A 22758-nucleotide genomic window follows, 5' to 3' on the forward strand; every position below is an offset into this window, starting at 1 on the left:
TTATTACAATCTATTCTCCTCTTGGCCTTTCGAGCATCTAATATTTGCAAGCTAGCAAACAAAAAGAGTGGCCTCAGATCTGAGCTACCTCTGAGTCAGTGCTGAACTGTACACTAATGGGTGACTGACCAACATCATCTGTTGGGGGGTAGAATCAGCTGCAAGGATACTTGTGCATCAAATGAAAGCAGAAAAGTGAGAACAGACACCCGAGCTAACCACAGACTCAGCCATTATTACAACACTTAATTTTTGGTCCCCTCCTGACTTTCCCATAGAATGTTCTTTGAATTATGGAGGAAGTGGTAAACGGGCCCTTTATGAAATATTTCTTAGACAGAAGTTTGATAATTAAGGTGTAGACAATGCTGTTCACTGGGCTGCTGTCAGGGCAAACTGGTTTTAAATGTGTTTTGAGGTATTTTAATTATTGTTTGCAACTAGCTTGTTTTTTTATTTAATGTGCTGTGTTTAAATATTATAAGCCACCTTGAATACCAGTTTGGGGGGAAAGGAGGGATATAAATCTATTAAATTTAAAAATTAATTAAGTGCAACCCTGATATCTCCCAATTTAACTCAACTAATTGCACACACAAACACTCCTCCTCTAAAGATGTAGCTAAAGAGGCCATCACCACTCTGAGGCTGTTGTTTAACAATCAGACAGTACAAATTCTATGAAATAAATAGACAGGGTCCCCTCCTGCTTCCTTATATATTGTGTCCATTTCTGCAGCTGCTTCTTTCCATTTGACCCAATGCAATTCCCTGCTCTGTTTTAGGGTTATCATTGGATACTGCTTGAACAAAGGAAAAAAACTGAAAACCATCTTGTCTAATACAGCTAGATATATCTCACATATACACACTTTACAAGAGTTTATACATACGCAACCTTAGTTTCAGTATACTGTACAAGATGGGAATGGGAATGAATCAAAAGCTACCTTTTTAAAAGGTTGATGTGTTTCTGTCAAAAAGTACGATAAGAAAATTAATTTAAGGAGGAACATCTAAAACATACACTTGGAGCAAGTCCCCTGGGCTGGACACCTAAAGAGCTGTTGCTTCTTGCCAGGAACAATTAAAACTCGCTTCTACAAAGTTTCTGCCTGATCAGCCCATGGAGCTGTCCAGGGTACTTATTTCAGTCCTGAACTAATGTCATAATTGTTCATGATGCATAACTGGTCAATGTGTTTTAGGGTTTTCAAGTTATTTCTGCAGTCTGGTTCTAGGGAAAATGTATGTCATGACTCTGGGCCTATTGGTAGCAAATAAAAGACTAGGTAGCTAATTAGTTTTTAAATAAAATTTATTTTTATCCCACTCTTCTACATCAAGCATTCAGGACATTTCACAAGTAAAAAACACAAATCAAACATAAAAATTAGAACAGAAGCAACACACAAAAACTAGAACAGAATAGTGTCAGAACAAAACATTGAACAGATGGGCTCTATGCCAGAATGTGGGGACACCCAAGACAGATTCAGAGATCATGCAGACTGGTTGGAAAGGAGACAGAACAAGTAGTATGTGGGTCCTAATCTAGGATTGGGCAGACTTCAGGTTTGTTGGACAGACTTCAGGTTTGTTGGAACTACTTTGTTTTTTAGTAGAACCCCAAAATTTACTAGCAAGAGCCAGACTAAACCTTATAAGTAAAAAAGAGAGGGAGGCTGCCTCTGAGTACATTCTGAGCCTAGGCATTTATTTTTTTCAGTAGCAGAACTGAACTTTATTCATCGTCTTCATATTATTTCTGTGTAGCTCTCTTTATCTGGCAGTCTAATTCAGGTGGGGAAAGTCATTTTGTTAGTGGTACCAATGTTCAAAACAAATTGGGAGTCAGAAATCCTTGCAGATCTACTAAAAAGCATCTATCAGATGATCCAGAACTATCTTCAGCTTACCCCAAACCATGTAGGGGAAGTTGAAAGTACAAATTGAGCTCAGTTGGAAACATTTAAGCACTAGCAAGCTACAACCCCCCAATGCCAGGTCCCAATTAGCATCCCAGCAACTGTGCTCAGAACTAACTACAGTATCAAAATTCAAAAGCTTTTCCAAGGGCTGCACCACATACAGCAGTTCATTACATCTGAGGTCCCCAAGGATCTCGATGCTACAGCACATCTGTTCAAATATTACAAAACATAGACAAACATGCAAAAGGCAAGAAACAAAGCTAAAACACAACTCTAGTCATTCAGTCTTCCACGTACTCTACAAATCTTAACATTCATGTAAAGAATTTTTATGTATATTTTATGCTTACAGGATTTCATTTTACCCACCAAAACAAGACAGACATCATTTTGAGCAGCAATAATAAATAGATCAGTGCAAGTCACTAACATTTGTATACCCAAATGTAAAATTACATTTAACTTCCAACAGCAACACACAGTCACACCGTATTTAAAGAGTAAGGCAACTCTCAAGCCACAATCACAAACATTCCAGCCCATATTTCTTATACTTATGCGCAAAGCCTACATAAAGTACAATTTGCTGTAGATTATGTTTGAACAATACTTCATAAACTTTGTATTTCCTTCCCCACTTTAAGAGAGCTATCGTTTAAAAGTGTTGCCTCAGTATTAAGCACGGGATGAATTTTGAGATTTGTTAAAGAAAATTGCGCACATTTACAAAAATTCAATAGTGTAATTTTAAAAAGAAATATACTTGCTGATGTGTTGCCACTCTGTTCTCCAGCAATGAGCTGGTGGATGCCCTAGCCTCGTGACAAATGGGCTGGCACACTGGACAGGAAGGGAGGTGGGCAATAGCTTAGAGCCCAAAGGAGAGCATCCTTGACATAGAGCCAAAAAGTGTCCAAGCAGACAGGTAAGGGGCAGCAAGTTAACAGATGAGTGAATGGCTGGCAGCTAGTAACACCACAACTACCCTTTTTGTGGGTAACTGTAGTAAGAATAGAACAGGGTTGGAAGTGATTTTAGCAATTCTCCCTCCCTATGCCACCACCCCATTTGCTCCAGTGAAGATTTGGGGTGTGTGCAGAGAGCAGGAGAAATAGCTGAAAACTGCTTCCTTCCCTGTTCTGCTGACAGAAGGCTTAACATCCACTGAGCAACACCACTGAATACAACCCAATACCCCTAGTAACACATTCACAAACCTTTCAAATTCTAGCAGCACAAAAACATAGAAATGAGCCAGCGAAAATTACATACATTCTCTTTTTTAAAAATTGACAGCAAATACAATGTATTGGAAGTGCAGAAATATTTGCCATAATTAAACATTGTGTTTTAATTTGGCATCGGTGGTTACTAAAATGTCTTTGGCATCTCAGGATCAAATCTTCTGGATTCTTCTGGGTAATCTCCATCTCAGTAGTTGTTTGCCCTAGCACTCCCCTGAAACCAGGCCCTCTCCTCAGGTGATCAGGAGAACCTGGTTTTCATTTCCACCTTTCACAATGCAGGTAAAAACAAAGTTCTCCCCACCCCTTATCCAAAGGGAGTGGAATGTCATTTTCACACCACCACATCTTATAGGATCCAATCAACTGATGGGCCATCTCCCATTGCAATGTGTTGGGAAGGGTGTGAAAGTGTGTTGAAAAACCTCCCTTCCTAACACACTGTGATGGGGTTGAAACCTGCTGCTTCCTGAGCTGATTATGGTGGGATCAGTCAAGGAATGGCTGGTTTTCATCCCCACTGCAATGTTAAGAGTGTTGTCTAAAGCCCTCATTCCATTCACTCGATTTATGCTTGAACAATGGAAATTTCTCCTTCTCTTCCTCCCCAGTTTGTTCAAGAATTAGGAGAACCCCCATAAAAGATTGGGGGGGCATGCGAAGGGAAGAGTGGAGAGTTCTGTTGCACAAGCAGAAATTTTGCACTAAGGGAATGAATGACTTAGCACTGCTCAGCTGTTTTGCACAAATCAGCTGAAAGGGTGGGGGATGAGAACGGGGGAGTGATTGGTGTGTGTGTTTTGAGCAGGGCAGAAAATAGTGTGGCACCACTTTGGCCCTCAGAGCATGGGGATAGGTTCCTCATGCCTGTACTAATAGGTGAAGATCACACTCTGAGCAGTTGTATATAGTTGTATCTCTCATTATCTCTGTTGGGTGGGTAGTGCTAAATTAAAACCGACGCATTACAGAAAATGCCACACAGATGTCCAAATGGTTAGCAACCTATTCGTTAGCTTTCTGGCTAATGGCCCATGTGAAACTTCATATGGAAGCGGAATTCTTCTAGCTCTGAAAAGGTCTTGCCACACAAAGCACAGGTGCGGCAGTTGTCTTTAGCACCGTGTGTGCGCCGCACATGGCTGTCATGGGCAGCATGGGAAGCAAATGCTCTGCCACAATGTCTGCATTTAAAAGGCTTCTCTCCTGAATGCTGGCGGATGTGGGTGCGCAGGATGCTGGAGGCGGTGAATGCCTATGGAGATGGTGAACAAAATGATTTCAGGTGGCATAAAAAGCTTTTACACACAAACACACACACACACACACACACACGAGAGAGAGAGAGAGAGAGAGAGAGAGAGAGAGAGAGAGAGAGCGCATTCAGACACAAAGCTACAAGTGACAAACAAGATGAAAGGAATCACATGCTCACAAAATTGTAATTAAGATTCAATGCTTGTTTCTACAGCAGGAGAACCAATTGGGCTTTTGCTGTGTCTTATATATGGCAGATTGGGATGTGGGTGGCGCTGTGGGTTAAACCACGGAGCCTAGGGCTTGCTGATCAGAAGGTTGGCGGTTCGAATCCCCGCGATGGGTTGAGCTCCCATAGCTCGGTCCCTGCTCCTGCCAACCTAGCAGTTCGAAAGCACGTCAAAGTGCAAGTAGATAAATAGGTACCGCTCTGGCGGGAAGGTAAACGGCATTTCCGTGCGCTGCTCTGGTTCGCCAGAAGCTGGCCACATGACATGCTGGCCACATGACCCGGAAGCTGTACGCCGGCTCCCTCGGCCAATAAAGCAAGATGAGGGCTGCAACCCCAGAGTCGGCCACGACTGGACCTAATGGTCAGGGGTCCCTTTACCTTTACTATATATGGCAGGGGGGAAAAGCCAGCCTTACATGTTCACAACCAGTGAAGGAGGGATGTGGGAAACTATGTGCAAATCACAGCCAAGCTATGGCATTCTGTAAATAGCCTTGAGCAAGTCATCATTATCTCTCATACAAGCCTAGTTCACAAGATTGTAGTGGAAATAAAAAAGGGACTCGCTCCATATACATTTCCACAAGCTCCCCTAAAGGGCAGGCAGGCAACACATGTGACAAATCAACTTACAAGTCAGTCACGGCAACTATCAAAAGGTGGTATTTTGTTTTGCAGTCTGTGATACTGTTAAGGGAGGACTTTGAGGAAGAAATCCAAGGTCCCACTCAGCAAAACCACCACCCCGGGGGGGGGGGGCAGCAGGGCTGCCTTGCTACTTTAATTATTTATCAACTAAGTGGAAGAGGGCTGCAAGAAGGTTAAATCCAGAGCCTAAAATTTCATCAACCACACCACTGTTTTATAACAGTCTGTTCAGGTGTGGGACCCCAGGAATAAAAGCTTGTATCAGATAGCCTTATATCCACCTAAGGAGGCTGAGACTCCAGTACATTGCAAATAGAAAACATTGTATTTCCATGCCTTCCCAGATGCAGTAATAACAAATGCATATGTTGGGAGACCTGCCGTGTGTTTTCTGCATTACATCTAACATAGTTGGGGCTCAACATTAAATTCAGAATTAAAACAGATTAAACTGAGCATACCAGAGAACGTAACATCCTGCAAGCAACTAAAACCTGCAAAGGGCATGGTTGTCCTCACCTTGTTGCAATACACACATTTATAGGGCCTTTCTCCAGAGTGTACTCTCATGTGCTTGTTTAGACTGGAAGACTGAGAGAAACTTTTGGCACATATAGAACACTGAAAAGAGAGAACACATAGGACAGTTTTGTGGCTGCAGCGACAGTTACAGACATTTTTGCTGGCATGCAACATGTATGCGCATTTAGATAACAATACAAGACAAGAGATTTAAATAGGAATACAGACAAGACAGAGAAGGCAAACATAATTGATAATGTGCTTTTTTACATATAAAAAGTAATGCATGTAGAAATATACAAGGTTTCAACCTATATGTATGAATCATGCCAAGAAGATTATTCTAGCCACAGCCCCTCTCTGCCTGTACTACGTGCCTTCGCTGTGTAGGCTTGAAGCCTACACACTGATTTGCAGATTCCTCTATAAAGATGCTCTGATCAATTTGTGGGCACTTGGGTGCAGTGATAACAAGGCCTGAGAGTCTGATTCCCCCCGTCCCCCACAAAACACTCTGGCATAAGCCTGTAGTCTTGTCCAATACTGGAGCATTGGTGCCTACTATATAGTTTCACGCATTTTCAAAGCATTGATATGTTAAAGCAGAGGCTGATCACACACACACACACACACACACACACACACAGGTGTTCTGGGCCCTCACACGCACAAGTGAAATCGTGTAAAGTGGGGAGCAGCTAACTTTAATAAGGAGGGCATGCAGGGAGGAAGGGGAGGGAGGGAGAGACTCATTATTTGGGGCAGCTGCCTAGCCTGAACTGAGCCTGCCTACCTGAGGGGGGCAAGTGTGTGCAGCAGCAGTGGCTGGCTGGCCAGAGGGCAGGGGCAGAGAAGGGTGCCCAACGTAACTGGTACCAGGATGGGTTCATGGACCCACAATGGAGGTGAGGAGAAGCCGCTAGTCAATCAAAGGCCACCTTCCCTTGCTGAGGCAGCAACTTCTGGGCAGCAGCCCCAAACAAGGAGAAGTCCATCTATCTATATCTATCTATCTATCTACCTATCTATCATCTATCTATCTGTTATGAGGTCTCCGAGTGGGATGCATGTAAGGGCAGGTGCACTTGTAGTTTGCAACCATTTTACAAAACCATTTTAACATTGATTATCTGGGACTGCTTAATTGCTACTACTTAATTGCTACCAAGCTGAGCTTCTTTCTGTCCCTGTAACAAGGGATGAAAATGAAGGGAATGAGACAACTGAGTTGAAGTTGTGTTTATATGGCCAGCTGGGCTTGAAGAAAGTGTAATGCTAGTTCGTGAGAGGTTGTTAGTGAACAGGCCTCAGTTCAGAAGTCATGGTTGGATGCTAAGTTAATGTGCTAGCTCCTCCCTCCTCCCCATTCCTGTCACCCTTTGTGGAGAACAAAGCACCGGAGAGAGGTTCTACATCTGGGGTGTTCTCTACAAGTTTTACGGCAAAGTGGCACAAATCAAGAAAAAAACTAGAATGTTATAACGCTGTCTTAAGTCTGTTGGATTGAAGTTAAAGAAAGTATTTAAAAATACTTTTGTTAAAAAACCAGAAGCCTTTTTATTGGGTATAGTGGGTGAAGAGATATGAAGGGAAGATAAAAAACTGTTTATGTATGCAACAACTGTGGCAAAAATTATTTTAGCTCAAAAATGGAAACAACAAGAAGTACCAATGAAAGAAGAGTGGCAGATGAAGATGATGGACTTTGTAGAATTGGCGAAGCTGACAGGAAAAATCCGAAACAAGCACCATCAAGTTTTCCAAAAGGACTGGAGTGAATTGATTCAATATCTGAAAGATTATTGTAAGCAATTAACATCACTAGCAAGGTTATCTGAAGACTTGTAATGAGAAGTTTATTTATTTACATTTTGAGCTATTTTGTAATGAGTGTGATTAGAAGTGGGAAACATACGAAATGTAATGATATAAAGGTTAATTTTGAAAGCCATGAGGTGGGAGGGAAGGAAGTTGATAGACTCTAAAGAGCCAGGGTGGTAAAGTGGATAATAATGATGTGAATGTATATTATTAAATGGAAGATAGTACTCAGCTATTGTCTGGAATAGCAATCAAGTCAAGTGACACCTTTTCAGAGCACATTCCTAAGACTATCTACTTAGAACTAAGCCCCAGTTAATTTAATCAGACATACACTTAGGTAAGTATAGGATTGCAGCCTCAGGCTATAGTTCTATACATACATACATACATACATACATACATACATACATACATACAGGCTGGTCTGTCAGTTACTTCTAAGTAAAAGTGGGTGAGATCAGTTTCTCACTATGAAATGAGTGTTCTTTCTCCTCCCAGTGCCAGGAGCTCTAACACAATTCAAATAAGGAGCTGCTCTTTAAAATATGGCACTTATGGGAATTCCCCTTTGCCTAGTTAATCTTTAATTATTCCAGCCACCCGAAGATACTGGAGAGGCTACAGGACACTTCAGTGCCATGGAATCCTTAGGTATAGGAGGGGAGAGGAGAGACAGAAAGCACACTTATCTCTATATTTAAAAGTTCCATAACCTTTCCATTTTGTAATTCTGTTTCCAGAAGTGTAGTGCAATTGCAACTAAATGCAACACCACGCTTCTAAATTTCACAACAGGTGAACTATCCAGAACCATTACCTTGAGGAACTCGATCCACCCGATTTCATTGCTAGGGGTTTTGTGTGAAGATCACTACCGTCACAAGCAAACCTCATTGGCTTTGAATGAACTGGGTCTGCTTTCAGACAAGTGCGCTCCAGAGTTGAGGCCGAACGTTTGCTTCAATAAACCGCAAGTAACCATGGTTTTAAAAAAGGAAGAAAAAAAGGGGGGGGGACAGCAACAAAACAAGAGGAAAAAAGATTTCAGGGCAGAGAATCAGCAGGGGCGGTGCGTTTTGCAGTTGTGGTTTCCTGGAGCTGCAATCACTCCCTGCAGTGAAGCAGGCGAGTAGCTTGAACTCTCTGCGCTGTTTTTTCTCAAGAGAGGGGGGAGGGGGCACAATCAGGACCCCTTCCCGGAAGTGTCACCATGGTTTTCCTTCACTCCCTAACTCAGTGGTTCTCAGACTCTTTTCTTTGGGCCACGCTTTCAGAAGTAAAATTTGCAGGCGCCACACCGATTTTTTTTTTAATCGATAAGAAATACATTGGAAAAGACAAAGAAGCAAGTGCATGACTTACCTCAGAACACAGCTGCTTTATAATATGATGATGGGACACCCAGAAAAAACAATGAACCCACATAATAACATATAATATTGATTGTATTTGAATCCTCCCGCCACCCTCTCCTGCCACACCCTTTGAGAACCACTGTTCTAACTAGACCGCAAAGAAAACGTACTCTTAACATACTCCATTGAGTCTCTGCCTCAGCCTACTTAGGCAGAGCTTAAATGAAATCAAGTGCCCACGGAGAACAACCTATCACAGTCCTTTAGACTCCTCCGCATTCACACACACAAATGCAACACATAACAGCTGCAGAGGCTTTCAAGGGCATCCTTTGTGACACACCGTATTTAAGCCCGATGCCATACAAAGCAATGTTTACTCGGAAGTCAAATCCCATTGCTATCCATGGGACTTACTCCCAAGTAAGAGAGCCTTTTATGAAAACGATCAAAAGACCTTTTTAAAATTAAAAACAGGAGAGTAAAGTTCCCGTTGGATGAAACCACAATCACGCAAAAGCAAGTCACAGAACACACACACACACACACAGATGGAGAAAGATACACGGACCGTTCAACTTGCCCACGATTCAAGGCTAATTGAATCGTCTTATTGAGGACGATGCCCTTTGGCAATCCTGAATCTACCGCCTGAGATGTCCCTGCCCAGCAATGTCGTCCCCCCCCATCGCACACATTCCCCCACATTCCCCGAGTCTTGCTTCCATTCCTGAGAAGCGTGTTGGGGGGGGGTGGTTCGGGTGGCACTCTGCACTCTTTGAAACACTTATTCCCTGCTGCTGCTGCAGCTGCTTCGAGGCAGGGCGGGCTCTCCCGCCTTCAGATTCTAAGAGAAAGGCGGCGGCGCCAGTTGGCGATCCCTTACTTTGTGAGGCCTGTGCTTCTCGTGCACGTGCAGGACGTGGATCCTCAGCCGGTCCCTTTTCTCAAAAGATCGCTTGCAAAGCTGGCACGGGAATTTCCTGTCCCCTTGGTCCACGCACCGCGTGTACTTCAGGTGCTTGTCGCGGTAGTATTTGTAGGCGAACACCTTGCCGCAGCGTTCGCACTTATAGCCCTCCAGAGACTCTGAGGGTGAGAAAGGGAAGGAAAAAGCCACCGTCAGGGGTGGTTGGTTCTTTTATAGCCACCTAGTTTCAGAAGCAGGCGCGCGCTCAGAAAGTGAAAGAGGGAAAAGGAGGAATAAATGCAATGAACTGGGAGTTTTATAAGTGGACAACCAGACTATAAAGTGAAGCATTTAACTTCTTTTGAACTTACAAGCGGTATTAGGGGGGGGGGGAGAGCCAATGTGCAAACAGAGCAGACCGTTCAGATTCCCGGCTGCAACAGCTCTGAGCGCGACTCTTACGGAGCCTTGGAAGGTTGCCAACTGACCTTCACTGTGCGCCTGGACAGGCTTCCCTTCCGCCGTTCCCTTCAGGCTGATAGGGATGCCCAAGAACTGCAAGTAGCAATCCCCGTACCAGACCAACAGCTCCTGGCCCGGCGTGACCTCTTTGCAGCTCTCGTAGAATATCTGCCCCTGGCACTGCAGGGCCGTCAAGTTCTGCTCCTCGGGGAAGCGGGCGCAGTTCACTAAGGACATCCAGTTGCCGGAGGAGCCCCTGCCGTCGATGAAGTGGCTCAAGCGGCCGTTCTCAAAAATCTGTGGGGATGGACACACAAACTTTACACACGGTTGCTCACCGCGCTTATAGCGACAGCAGCAACCCAGGAAGACAACGCCGCTCCTGGCAGGGAGGCGGGGGGGGGATCTAAACGCCCCTTCCTGCTCCCTCGCCCCACTCACGTTGAAAGCAAGGGGGTTTGGCGTTCAGCTAAACCGCAATCCTCATGGACACGCTTAGTTAGGAGATAGCAATGGGGATTGCTTCTAAATCAATCTGCGCAGGATCTTTTCATAGCCAAGCCACCTATTCCTCTAGAGTAGACAGCGGTGGAGGAACTTCTGGACTTCAAGATGGGACTAAAACACTCGTCTTAACCACTGGCCCTGCTGCCTGAGGTTGATGGGAGTCCAGCATCATACGCCCTTTGTTTATTTTTTTGCATTTATAGTCCACCTTCCCTACAAGGAAGCTCAAGGCGGCATTCACGGTCCTCTTCCTCCCCATTTTACCCTCAGAACAACCCTGTGAGGTAGGTTAGTCTGAGAGACTGATTGACCCTAGGAGTTTCATGGCTCAGCGGAAATTTGAACCCTGGGCTTCCTAGTCCAACACTCTACCATTACTCCACACTGCTTTCTTCCTAAAACACCCAGCTGAGGAGGGAAATGCGCTATCTCCCTTAGAAAGCTGGAACCGCGTGCGCATTTACTGGGAGTAAGACCCCTTGAAACCAGAGAAACTGGTTTCCCAAGTACTGTAAGCGCGGTGATCAGCTATGCAGAGGCGTAGGGCTTGAGGCATCCAGCCCCCCCCCCACCTCCCCTCGGAGAAAAGAAAGCGACAGTACATCAGCGAATTGTACCTCCCACATCAGGGAATTGTCGTCGTAAGTCTTGATCTCGCTGATGTTGACAACTTTGCCCTGGAAAGGGCCGAAGCGAACGCCGACGGGGATGGTCTCGGTGCAGAAGACTCCCAGCTGCGGGCTGTCCTCGTAGACTGTCTGCAACACCGTCAGCCCTACAGAGAGGAAACGGGGGGCGGGGGGGGGAGAGAGGAATAAGGGAGAGGGATTAGTCTTTGGGTTGAAGAAAACGAGGAGAACTCAAAAGGATCAGCCTTGATCCCTCTTCCCCAACCACCCCCTTGACAAAAGCCAAACCCAAACAAACGCAGCTACCTTCCGGGAGTTGCAGAGAAGACTTGTCTAGGAGCGGCGGCTGACCGTCAACTGCGCCTAACGGGAAAGCAAAGGGGAACTAGTACTGCAATCAGACAACTGGGACTAACAACGCAATCCCAACCATGCCTACTCAGAAGTAAGTCCCACCGAATTAAATAGGCGATTCCCATGAAAGTAGAGCGAGGATTGCAGTTACACCGGGTCTACGGACCCTGCAATAAAATAGGCTGGAATCAATATTTGCCTCATTGGAATTTGAATAGAAACTCATAGGATTCGTGCCTTTACAAAACGTAAACCCTGTTACACCGGAGTAATACATCCGAAATAAACTACCCCACCCTTCAGTACCAACAAGATAAGGTTAGAAAATAACTGCGCGCGGGCACAGACACATCTAAAGGTCCCCACTCTGTCCCCAGTTTAACCACTTCTCTGAAGCATATGGGATGGATGGTTACAGTGGGGGTGAGCGGGTAATTTATTCCATAGCCCTGCTGTTAAAGTGCAGGATTTCCTGACTCTTATCTGGCAAAGGCGTTGGAGTCTTGAAGAGCATGATCAGGGTCTTCTTTCGCAAGAGGAGCCCTTCTGAGAAAAATTTAGATTCTCTTATTTGGGGGTGGATTAAATGTAACAAAAAGGGGAGTCAAGAGAGACTCTCCAGAAGCATTCAGAGTTTCTCCTTCCACAGAAACATTTTTGCTTTGAAAACGTATTTAACCAATACATGGAAGATAATAAAATAATTACACCAGTTCCTCACCCAATGCTTTTTAAAAATCACTGATAGATACAATAGTTTTCATCAGTTTAAGCAATATACAGTAAACACATGGCCAAAATAAACTGTTGGGTTAAAATAGAATACGGTAGATAAAATTGACTCCAGCTGTGCCATTATCTAGTTTTTCCACAGAAGTGCTCCGATTTTTTAAAACCCAGTTTAAATTTGCCTGCAATTAATGGTTGAACTTCTACTTCACTCTCTCCTCCCACCCCCATCCTATTCCAGTCATTGGGGGGTTTTTATATAAAAAGGGGGGGGTGTACTTTTCTTTGCAAAATTTGGACAGAAGTTGACCACGGCTGCACCAGACTCCTCCTAGGATATTGCCATCTGCCCAATAAAATCAGCCCGCAAATTCCAGCCACTTTTCTTTCTGTGTGTGCACCAAAAACCCAGAATTCAAAGTATTAGAAGGGTTCTTTTTGCCCCTGTTATTTAACCCCGGGGGCAAAAGTTTCCTAAAGATCTTAAATCTGGGAGCAGATTTAATGGGGTGGGGAAATGTGCCATTTTCATTTGACGCCACGCTTTACTTTTATTTGAGGAAACGTTCCTATCCAAGGAGCCTCGCGTTGGGGCAGTGAGACGTCCCGGGGGAAAAAGCTTTTGTGCAAACTTGGTCGTCCTCGTCGAAAAGTTTCTTCCTATGAAGCAGCCACCCTCTCACCCCAAGCCCGCCTTCTTCCTGCCCTCCACCCTCCGCCCTAGGCTGTGGGGAAACCCCGCGCGGGTGCCTTCCTTACCCGGGCTGCGAGGAGGGTGGCCGGCTCCCGCCATGGCGCCCTGCTGCCTCCCTCCTGGCCCGGCCCCGTAGAGGACGGCGTGTAGCTCCTGGGCCGTGAAGCGGTAGGTGGGCGCGCGCTGCTCGGCGTCCGGAGCTCCGTCGGGGCTCCTCTTCTTGGGCGACGCTCCCTCGGAGACGCGCCGGCGAGGCGACTCGCCCTTCCGAGCCAAGGGCGACGGGAAGACCACCGGCAGCGGCTGGGGCCTGGGCAGAGGAGGACCGGGCGGCGGCGGCGGCAGCAGCTGAGGAGGCAGGAAGGCGGCGGCGGGCAGGCGCGAGAAGGGGAAGGGCGCCAGGCGAGGCGAACCGGGGCTCAGTCCTGCTCCCAGGGGCGTCTGGAAGGGGCAAGCGGAAGGCTGCGCCTCGAGGAAGCGCGGCGCTGGCAGGACCGGGCCGAAGGGGGAGGCGACGCCGGGCCCGGGCTGGCAGCCCCTTAGGAGCATCAGCAAAGACTCGCTGCTGCCTTCGCCTCGGTCAGGCTCGGCGGAGGAGGAGGAGGAGGAGGCCATCGAGGAGCGCGGCGCGGTGGAAAGCGCGGGAACCTGTGGGGAGAAATAATAAGGCAGGGGGGGCGTGAGAGGCAGCGCGCGCCTCGGGGAGGGCAGGGAGGGGGAGGGGAGGGGCTACCTGCTGGAGGAAAAGGTGCTCATGGAGACTCGTCGTGGGGTGCATTGTGGCCAGAGAGCTGAGGGAACGAAGGAAGGTCCACTTTTCCTCAGGCACAGTGGAGCTGAGGTTACCTCAGCTACTGTCAAGTTTCCGTCCCCGGAGGCTTATATAAGGCCTCCCGATCACTTCCCCGTCAGGGAAACGCTCTCCGCCCTATTGTCCCGAGACCCTTTCATAAGTCCCCACCCACCGAGGACTCTCCCGGAGGGTCGTCATCTGTGGGGTGTGGCGGGAACACCCAAAGCGAACACGAGGGGCTAATGCGAGGCAAATGGACACGAAACAACAGGAGCCCCAGCTGTGACAAGTCCAGGAACGCTTCCTGCACCGAGGAAGGGAGCGCCAGTTATCGACAGAATACAGATAAACAACCATATCTTAATCCTAAGCATGGCTTCTCAAAAAGTCTGCTCAGAAATAAGCCTCGCCGAGTTCAATGGTCCTTACTCCCAGGTGTTTCGGGGTCGCGACCTTCTTCCCGCCATCTCCCCTCGAGCTTCGCTTTTTGGCGGGCTTCTAGTCTGTCACTCTCTTTGCTCGCAGCCTGAACCTTTCCTCAGGTGTCCAAGTGGATTCGTGAACCTACCGATTCCACATGAGAATGTGGGGTGCTGGGGGGGAGCCCCATCCCCATGGATTAGGGAGACTTTCTTCCGAGGGGACCAGAGAGCAATATTAACCTTCGTGCGAAAAATCCATCCTGGGACACCTTTCATCACCGCACCATTTCCACAAAAACAGACCCGCCACACCGTCCTCTTAATGATTGCCATCTGCAGGGTGGTTTTAAACCACTTTCCTAAATTCCAGCCCTTCACCATTTACAGTGCTTGGGAGCCAGAAACATTCAAAATAAATCACTGGGGGGAGGGGATGTAATAAGTAATAAAAAAATCTCCCCATGCTGCTTTTCACGGGGTAGAATAAGTAAGGGGAGGAAATGCCTGTCAGTGTTCATTTTTTAGTTTCCCATATCATGCTAGGCTTATTTCTGAATAAAGCTGCCTAAGATGAGGCTGTAAACGCATCTTGGAAGAATAAGCTCCTTTGAACTCGGATGGAGCTACTCGCGAGCAAACACTCCTAGGGACTGCACTGGAAGGGATCTGTGACTTTGGGAAAGCTCTGGTCCAGGAAAGCGGCGCTTCGTGGTCTTGCTCCCGCAGGTCTCCTCGCCCTGACGGCGCTCCCTTTCCGCCAAACCTCGAGGAGCGCCTCCGCAAGCAGCTCTCGCAGAGGCGGCGCTCCCCACCATAGCTGTCAAGGATTCCTCGCAAGAAAAGGGGAAAGTTGACAGCTATGCTCCCCACTGGCCAGGACCAGCTGAAATGCCCCCTTCTGCAGCGGACCCAAAAGAGATGCAGCCGCCCAACCTCCTGAAAGACGTCGGATTGCGCACAGAGGAGGCCCTGCTGCGCTGCGATCCTGACCACCCTTTTCTTCTTTGGGAGATAAGTCCCATTGAGCTCCACGGCAGAGGCGCCCTTCTGGGAATGAATAAGCTAAACAGAGACACTAAAAAGCGAGGGATGCTATTCAGAATCCATGCGGGGAAAGTTACTCTGCCTATGAAATAAAAATGACTCCAGGGACCAGCGGTGGGTTAAAGACTCCTTGATGCTCCCTACTTAACCATCAGTGAGATCTTTACAGGGACTTGTGGTCCACGTCTGGGATCTGGCCCACTGCAGTAGCAGGGCTTGCTGTCGTCCCAGAACCTCCCTGCTTTCTTGCCCTAGAGACCCAGGACCAGTGTCGCCAGCCCAGCCACCTCCTCTTCTGGAGCGAGGACACCAGCACCAGTCCTTCCCGTCAGATCTGGCTCTCCATCGCTGGCAAGGGACAGAGGGGGCCGTAAGCTTCCTACTCCGCTTAAGCAACGAGCACCTCCCAAGGGCAGAAGCGGGCCTTCGCAGGGCAGATCTGCCCCGGCTGGCCGGCAGGCTCGAGTGGGAGGCAGGCGAGACGCCTTGGACTAAGGAGCGGTCCTCGCCCCGCAGCTAAAGTCGCAATACTCTTCCCAAACACCTGCAGAAAGCAGCATCCCTTCTCTCCTAGTAATTCTGCTGGCAAAAGTGATCTGGCGCTCGCTCTAGAACTGGAGTCACTCCGATTTTCTTTGGCAGGCATCTACACTAGCAGGTGTTTGGCATAGCTGTCAACTTTCCCCTTTTCTTGCGAGGAATCCTATTCGGAATAAGGGAATTTCCCTTAAAAAGGGGGGGGGGGAACGTTGACAGCTATGGTGTTTGGACGCCTCCCGCTCCCCGGCAACGTCAGAGGCTCCCGGGATGGAAGGCAGCCAGGCAAGGAAGGGAAGTTTGCTGCCCGCAGCTGCTACTCACTCCGGAGTTGCTCAACTTGCTCCGCGACGGTTCTTCTGGCCGCCCCTCGACGCTGCGCCTACCAGAAGCGGCTGCTTAAGGAGGAGCCACGTGTGCCTTGCGGGCAGATGGTGCTCCAAGGATGCTCGCCGGGAGGAGGCGGGCGGGGAGATGCAAGTCTCTCTCCGACCACCACCTTCGCCCGCCTCCTTAGACGGCACCAGCTATTGGTCAAAGACCGGCTTGCTTAGAGGAGAGGAGGAGGAGGAAGGTGGCGAGCCTTCGCTCCGCATCACATCTCAGCAATGACTGCCCAAGATGCAACCGGCACTGACGCTCAGTTTTGTTTCCAACTCTCTTCCGCTCTCCCTACATCAACAGCGTTTACTACATGAAGTGTTCAAAAAGAGAAATACAAAAGGAGGTCTTGTCAATTTGTACTGTGAAAACATCCGTAGTCCTACCTTCACCAGGGAAGGTTAAAATAAACCAAAGGAAAAGGAGCGTTCATCCGAGATCTCTCAAAGATGAGGAGCTCCTTAGCATCCAGTTGTACCCAGCCCATTCTCTCAGCCAAGGACCACTCATCTTTGAGTGTCAATAGCTGGGGGGGGAGGGGGCTGGGAAAGCGGGGGTGGTGGTGGTGTTGAGGCACAAAATGGCACCAAACTTTGGCACTGGTTTGGAGTCAATGGGACAAGGATGGATTTTTGACTTGTGACTCCGATTTGTTTTGTCAATTACTCGGTTTGGGGAGTCGCACAAAACGCGGGGTTTGCAGCACAAAACTTTGGCATCAGTTGTGGGGGGCGATCCTGAAATTCGGAACCACAGATTAATAAGCCTTATCTGGAGGCTTATGGGAGAAGCGGGAATCGCGACAGCGATGGTAAAGAACGATCAACTAGCTGTAAATTACCGTACAGTGTGCCGCATTCCGTTTATGTGACATGTCAGGAAAAAGGTTACCGGTACTTGTGTGACTGTCACTTGCTCGTTCGTACTTTTCCTTCTGACTTCACCGTTTACACCTCCTCCCCGCAACAGCATATGGAAGCATATTGTACTTTCAACACAGGAAAACATTTCATGCATCTGAATGGTCCACGATATCTTATGCCGGAATAAATCTGATAACCTTCAAAGTGCCCCCCCCCAAATAAACTAATACGGTAATCTTATTGGGAAATGCAAGAAACCGTGCGACATGATCGCATCCAGTTTCGCCCATCACACTTCCCGGCGGTTGCTCTGCGAACATATTCCTGAGAATAAACCAATTTAACACGGTGGGGCTCCTTATTGAGCAGTTTTGTATAAGATTGTGCCGCATGAGGCGTTTTCTGGGCAAACATTGTTTCCTAAGGGTAGAACCTCCCAAAGGGGAGGCGAAGGACAAAGGCATTGCCTGGGAATAAAGACGGCGGCCAAAATAAATAAAAATAATAATACATATTTGGAACAGAGGAAGAGATAACTACTTGACTGTAAGTTCCAACCGCGTTCTGTCCCCTTAATTCCCCGCACCCGCCTCCAAAGTGTCTGATCTACTTTTAATGTTGCAAAAGGGGTTTTATTGAATAGGAGGAGCTGCCGAGAGATTCTCCAAAGGAAGGTGGCCGTGGAAGCGCTTCTTGTTTTCTCCCTTTTCTCCCTACGAACATTTGAGTTTGAGAAAACGCACAGATACCTACCAGCAGCTGCTAGTGTAGCCAGATGGAAGAAAGGAGGCGGAGTTGTAGAAGACGGGATTTTATTAGGGGTAGTTTGCCACGTGACCTACTACACCTGCTGAAATCAACACAACTGTTAATTGTGTTCCTCCCCATTTTCCTTAGCCTTCCTCCCGGTAGCACAAACACCCACGTGTGAATCAGGTTGAGGTAATAGGAACATTCCCCAATTTACATCCCTCCCTTTCAGAATTATTTAACTGGAGGGTAGGCTGGAATCATAGATCAGTTTGCCCAGAATAAAATATTTGGGGGGTTTTTTCTTAAAGAGAAAGAACACGCGCGCATTTTAAAGCGTTTTACGAACTGTCAAGAGAATTCCCCGACTTTTTAATGTGCTTTGCGACCATTTACAGCCTACGTTTTCCCTATTGTTCCTTAAAGGGTCCAGGAAGTCTTTGTCCATTTCATCCTGGCTCATCTCTGGTTTCAACCGAAAATGACAGAGCGACAGGAAGCCCTATCAATTTAATAAAAAACACCGACGGCCTCCAAATTTTGCAGCCCTCTGGTGAAACTAGCAAAGGTAAGGGAACCTTTGATAATGTAACTGATGTCGGTTATAACTTAAATAAGGGACAAGGGAGATAAAGCGAAAAGGTTTTCTTTTGCATTGTAATTTTCACCCACCAGGGGTGCCAACTTGAATAAAACATTGGGGCGGGGTGCAGATAAGCCCCGCCACACATAACTGATCACAAGAGTGGCGCACGCGCATCATTTTAATGGCAATGCCCATCAGCTTTGGGTGTGTTCACAGTCATGGAAAAATTAGGAGAAATCACGTTAGGGAGCGTTGCCCGTTAAGAACACAAACTCTTCTACACATACAAATGTGTTAGGCCGGCAGCTGTGAACAATGGCGTGTGAAAGTCTCAAAATGCGGCTCAGAAACTTTGGACTAGGGGGTCCAGCCACTTTTTCACAATGAGACAAAGACGCAGGAAGGTTGGCATAAAAAAAATCAACCCCCCCCCACCCCCGCATTGCCATCAATCAAACAAAGATCTGATACAAGAACATTTAAAGACTAAGGAGTTGTATAAGGAGTTGTATGTGGACTAAAATCCATTGAGTCCAGTAGGTTTACTCTGAGTATGATGTCAGCTACAACCCGGCCTACGTTACTTTCACGCGGGCACACCAACAGCGGGAATGAGTTTCCAAAGAGCTATTAGTGGCACGCCCGAAATGTTTATTATAAACTTTGGGTGTTTTGAAAGCCAGTGTCAGTTTCTTACCCCCACTTTCACACTGCCCTTTAGAGCAGCACCCCATGACATGCACTGAGATTTTTAAAATGTTGTTTTTCTATTGAAACCCGTCCTTTTAAGAACTGTGTAGATTCCCTATTTAACTTCTTTTCATAGTACACCCAAATCATGCAGTCAAAACACACTTTGATCAGGCTGCTCTGCTTTTGGAAATGTAGTTGTTTGAATATATATTTTTTTAATGTATCCTGGAGATCTCTCTGTAGAGAAGAGATTTCTGTACACTACCAAGTCGCTGAAATATTTATTACTATCCATGGTATACTATGCACCGCCCGTTTCCATGTACGCTTACTTGGAGTGAGCCAATTACATGCATTTTAATAGCTAGAATGAATTTAATTTTAAAAAACCCACACACATAAACAATGCTTGCTATCAACAGTGAATTATTCTCTTGCCGGTAGGCTATATTTTAGCGACACGTTCACCTGTGATAACATTATTACAAACGGAGGGGGGGGGGAGAAACTGAAGGAAAAGCAGGGTCCCAATGAATGTCCATGGGACTTCTACATCCAACTAGCGCTGCCAGGACTCCTCCAGAATCGTCAACTTAGATTAATTTCTGCAGGAGCAGCTCGCGCACCAAGCTGTCTCCACGGAAGCCTCCCTCTTATTCTACTCAATTCTCAAAAGTGCGGGTGCCTGCCTGGTCCTCTTTTGCAGCTGTCCGCCCTGCTCCCAAGTATTGCACTTCGCACCTTCGACGTGCAATTATAATAAATACAACTTTTTTTTCAAAGTGGGGAGGAGGGAGCGAAGAGCACAGCTCCTCCGTTCAGGGCATCTTCTAAGTAAGATCTTTTAAGGGAATGCTTTGTCTCCGGGATAACACAAACCGGAGAGAAGAAAGCCAGCCAGCATCCGCGGAGGCGGAGCATCGCTTCCAACTCACCGCAATGATTTATACGACCCTAGAAAGGCAGCAACCCTTTAAACGTGCTTTAAAGTCTGCATGGCGGTCAATGAATGGGCAACGGCTACCAGAGTCCTATAGCCAATCTGACTTTGGTTTCAAAGAGATCAACGGAAGGGGTGTAAGCGTCGGGTGCGTGTGCCCGGCTGTGTGTGCCTGCTAGTAACTGGCAATTCGGCAGAGAAAAGAGACGAGCGCTTTGAGTTTCGCTCTGGAAAAAGGACCCCCGTGCAGGATGCAGCCAGGGCTCCAGCGGCAAAGAGAAACGAAAGGGAGCAAGCGAAGGCGCACAGCTTGCCTGCGCTCCCACATTCCCTGCTGAACTTCCGGAGCTGCGAAAATTCTGGTCTCCTAGTTTTTTCTTCGCCGCGACGCCTGTTCGGTTTCTTCATGCAGCCCCCTCCAAAGCTATCTCTCCGGCAGATCTCAACAAAGTTATCGAGGGAGAGTGAAAGGGACAGAAAGAAGGGGAAACAAAGGAAAAGGGACTTGCTGCCCAAAGCAAGGTGGAACAGAGTGCAAAGATAGTCCAGAAGTGGATGTTGGTCGTGAGCTGGCGGCAGGCTGCAACCCAGGTTCGCCCAAGGATGCGCTGGGGGCAGATTCTTCCCCCACATACGTGCTTTACTCATCATGCCAGAATCAGTATCGGATCCCTCGGGTCTTCGGGTAAGTGCGAAATGTTTAATAGGACAAGAACTGTGGTCAAGGCGGTACCTGGTGCTGCTGCAACGCTCTTGGGGTGCCTGAGCAGCGATAGTTGTTTCTTATACAGTCAGGAGACGGTTGACTTAACTTTGTCTGAAATATTGCCTTGCGTGCAAATATATTCCACTGACACTAGAGGGAGCTATTTGCAGCTGCATGTCTTTAGGATGAACATGGCCTCCTCCGTTAGTTCTTGAGAATTGGCAATGTTTTTCCCCGACAACAAAGCCTGGGAGGAAGGTGCGCCGTTCTTTACTTTGATTTCCTTAGGCACTATACATTTAAAGCAGCAACACAGCACTTTAAACTATCATGGCTTTCCCCAAAGAATCCTGGGAACTGTAATTTAATGGGGCTGAATTTTAAGGGGGATTCCTATTCATCTCAGAGCTACAATTACCAGTGTTTCATGGGAAATGGTTTACAAAGGAGTAAGCCCCACTGGACAAAGTGGGAAGGCGATATATATATATATATGCGCGCATGCATGCATGCATGCATGCATGGATAAAAATGCATTGCATATGCAGAACGAAGATCAGCTCCTGGTGGAGACCACAAAGGGGATCTTCCCATTATTCACATCCTTCACCAATGGAGGAAAAAAAACCCTGCCCAAGCTGTATCCCAAGAAACAGCAGTTCCCCTTTCAAGCACAGTCTGTTTAGCACCCAGAAGGTTGACTTTGCAGGCCAAACCATCCTTTCAGTATATGAGACCACTGAGCTCCAAAGGTTGTGCAAGGTTTCAATTCTGACCATGCTGAGTAGTTCCTATTGATGGACAACCACTTTAATCACTCTGTCAGAAAGTAAGAATGTCAAGTAAAAAACTGAATCTAGATGCTAGATAACCTGCACCCAAGTCTTTTTCCCAGTTGGCAATAAAACATTAGTGTGAGCTTATTTGGTGTTATTTGTACTTTCAGACACACCTGCTACAGAATGCCATCTAGATAGTGATAGATGTGAATGGCATTCCTGTGGCTTACTTTCCATTCCCACTGACGGAGAAAGCGAAAGGCCGAAAGTGCTCAGTGGGTCATCTGAAGCTGCTCTCTGACACCACCTTTGTCTTTGCGGTTTTGTTCTGCAGTGGTTTCCCTGCTCCTTACCCCCAATTTTGCTTTGTGTGGTTAGTCCCACCTCTTGGGGTTAAGTAGCAGTCTTCCTCAGAATGTTTAAAATTGATTTGTCATCAGGTAGGGAGCTTCATTCCTTTCCAGAGGGGTTTGATGATGTAGCCTTGGCTTCCTGGTGCAGGTGGTACTTAGAATAGTTGCCAGACTAGTAATACTTGGACTTGCCATTTTGGTTCTTCCCGTTTGGCTTGAAACCTAGGATAAGTACAAAGCTGAAAGCAGGTCAACAAAATGACTGTGCATTGCCAAAGAATGAGGTTATAGATATATTATAGCCTGAAGTGCCTCCCGTGCAGAGTGATCAGTGTCTGATAAGTTTCCTTTCAGAGCAATCATAGTTGAGAACAGTTTGGAATCAATTTTGAAAACAGGAGCAATGCCCTGTTAGATATCAATGTTTACTCTACTAACTTCAAGATATGGAAATCTAGTCCTTTTGAATTTGGAGGCCCTCCTGCAATTTTTGCTGAAGGGGGCTCAGGCTGCCTGCCCCAATGACACCAGTGACCACTTAAGAGGAGGCTTCAAAAGGATATTAGAAATAACTTCCATAACCCCCCAAATGTAGTTGACTGAGAGGTAA

At 47.0% G+C, this 22758-nt stretch overlaps 1 protein-coding gene across 1 annotated transcript; it reads right to left on the reverse strand.

Moving 5' to 3' along the window:
• Positions 1-3810: 3810 nt before the first annotated feature.
• Positions 3811-13916, reverse strand: PRDM14 (PR/SET domain 14; the record flags this gene model as incomplete). The annotated part of the gene is made up of 7 exons (XM_081206077.1): positions 3811-4433; positions 5835-5936; positions 9903-10105; positions 10415-10685; positions 11513-11670; positions 11831-11887; positions 13367-13916. 7 exons carry the CDS (start codon positions 13914-13916, stop codon positions 4203-4205), a joined length of 1572 nt encoding a protein of 523 aa, XP_081062203.1. The 3' UTR covers positions 3811-4202.
• Positions 13917-22758: the final 8842 nt, after the last annotated feature.

Source organism: Podarcis bocagei (assembly GCF_964188305.1).
Source record: "Podarcis bocagei genome assembly, chromosome: 8".
Classification (NCBI taxonomy): domain Eukaryota; kingdom Metazoa; phylum Chordata; class Lepidosauria; order Squamata; family Lacertidae; genus Podarcis; species Podarcis bocagei.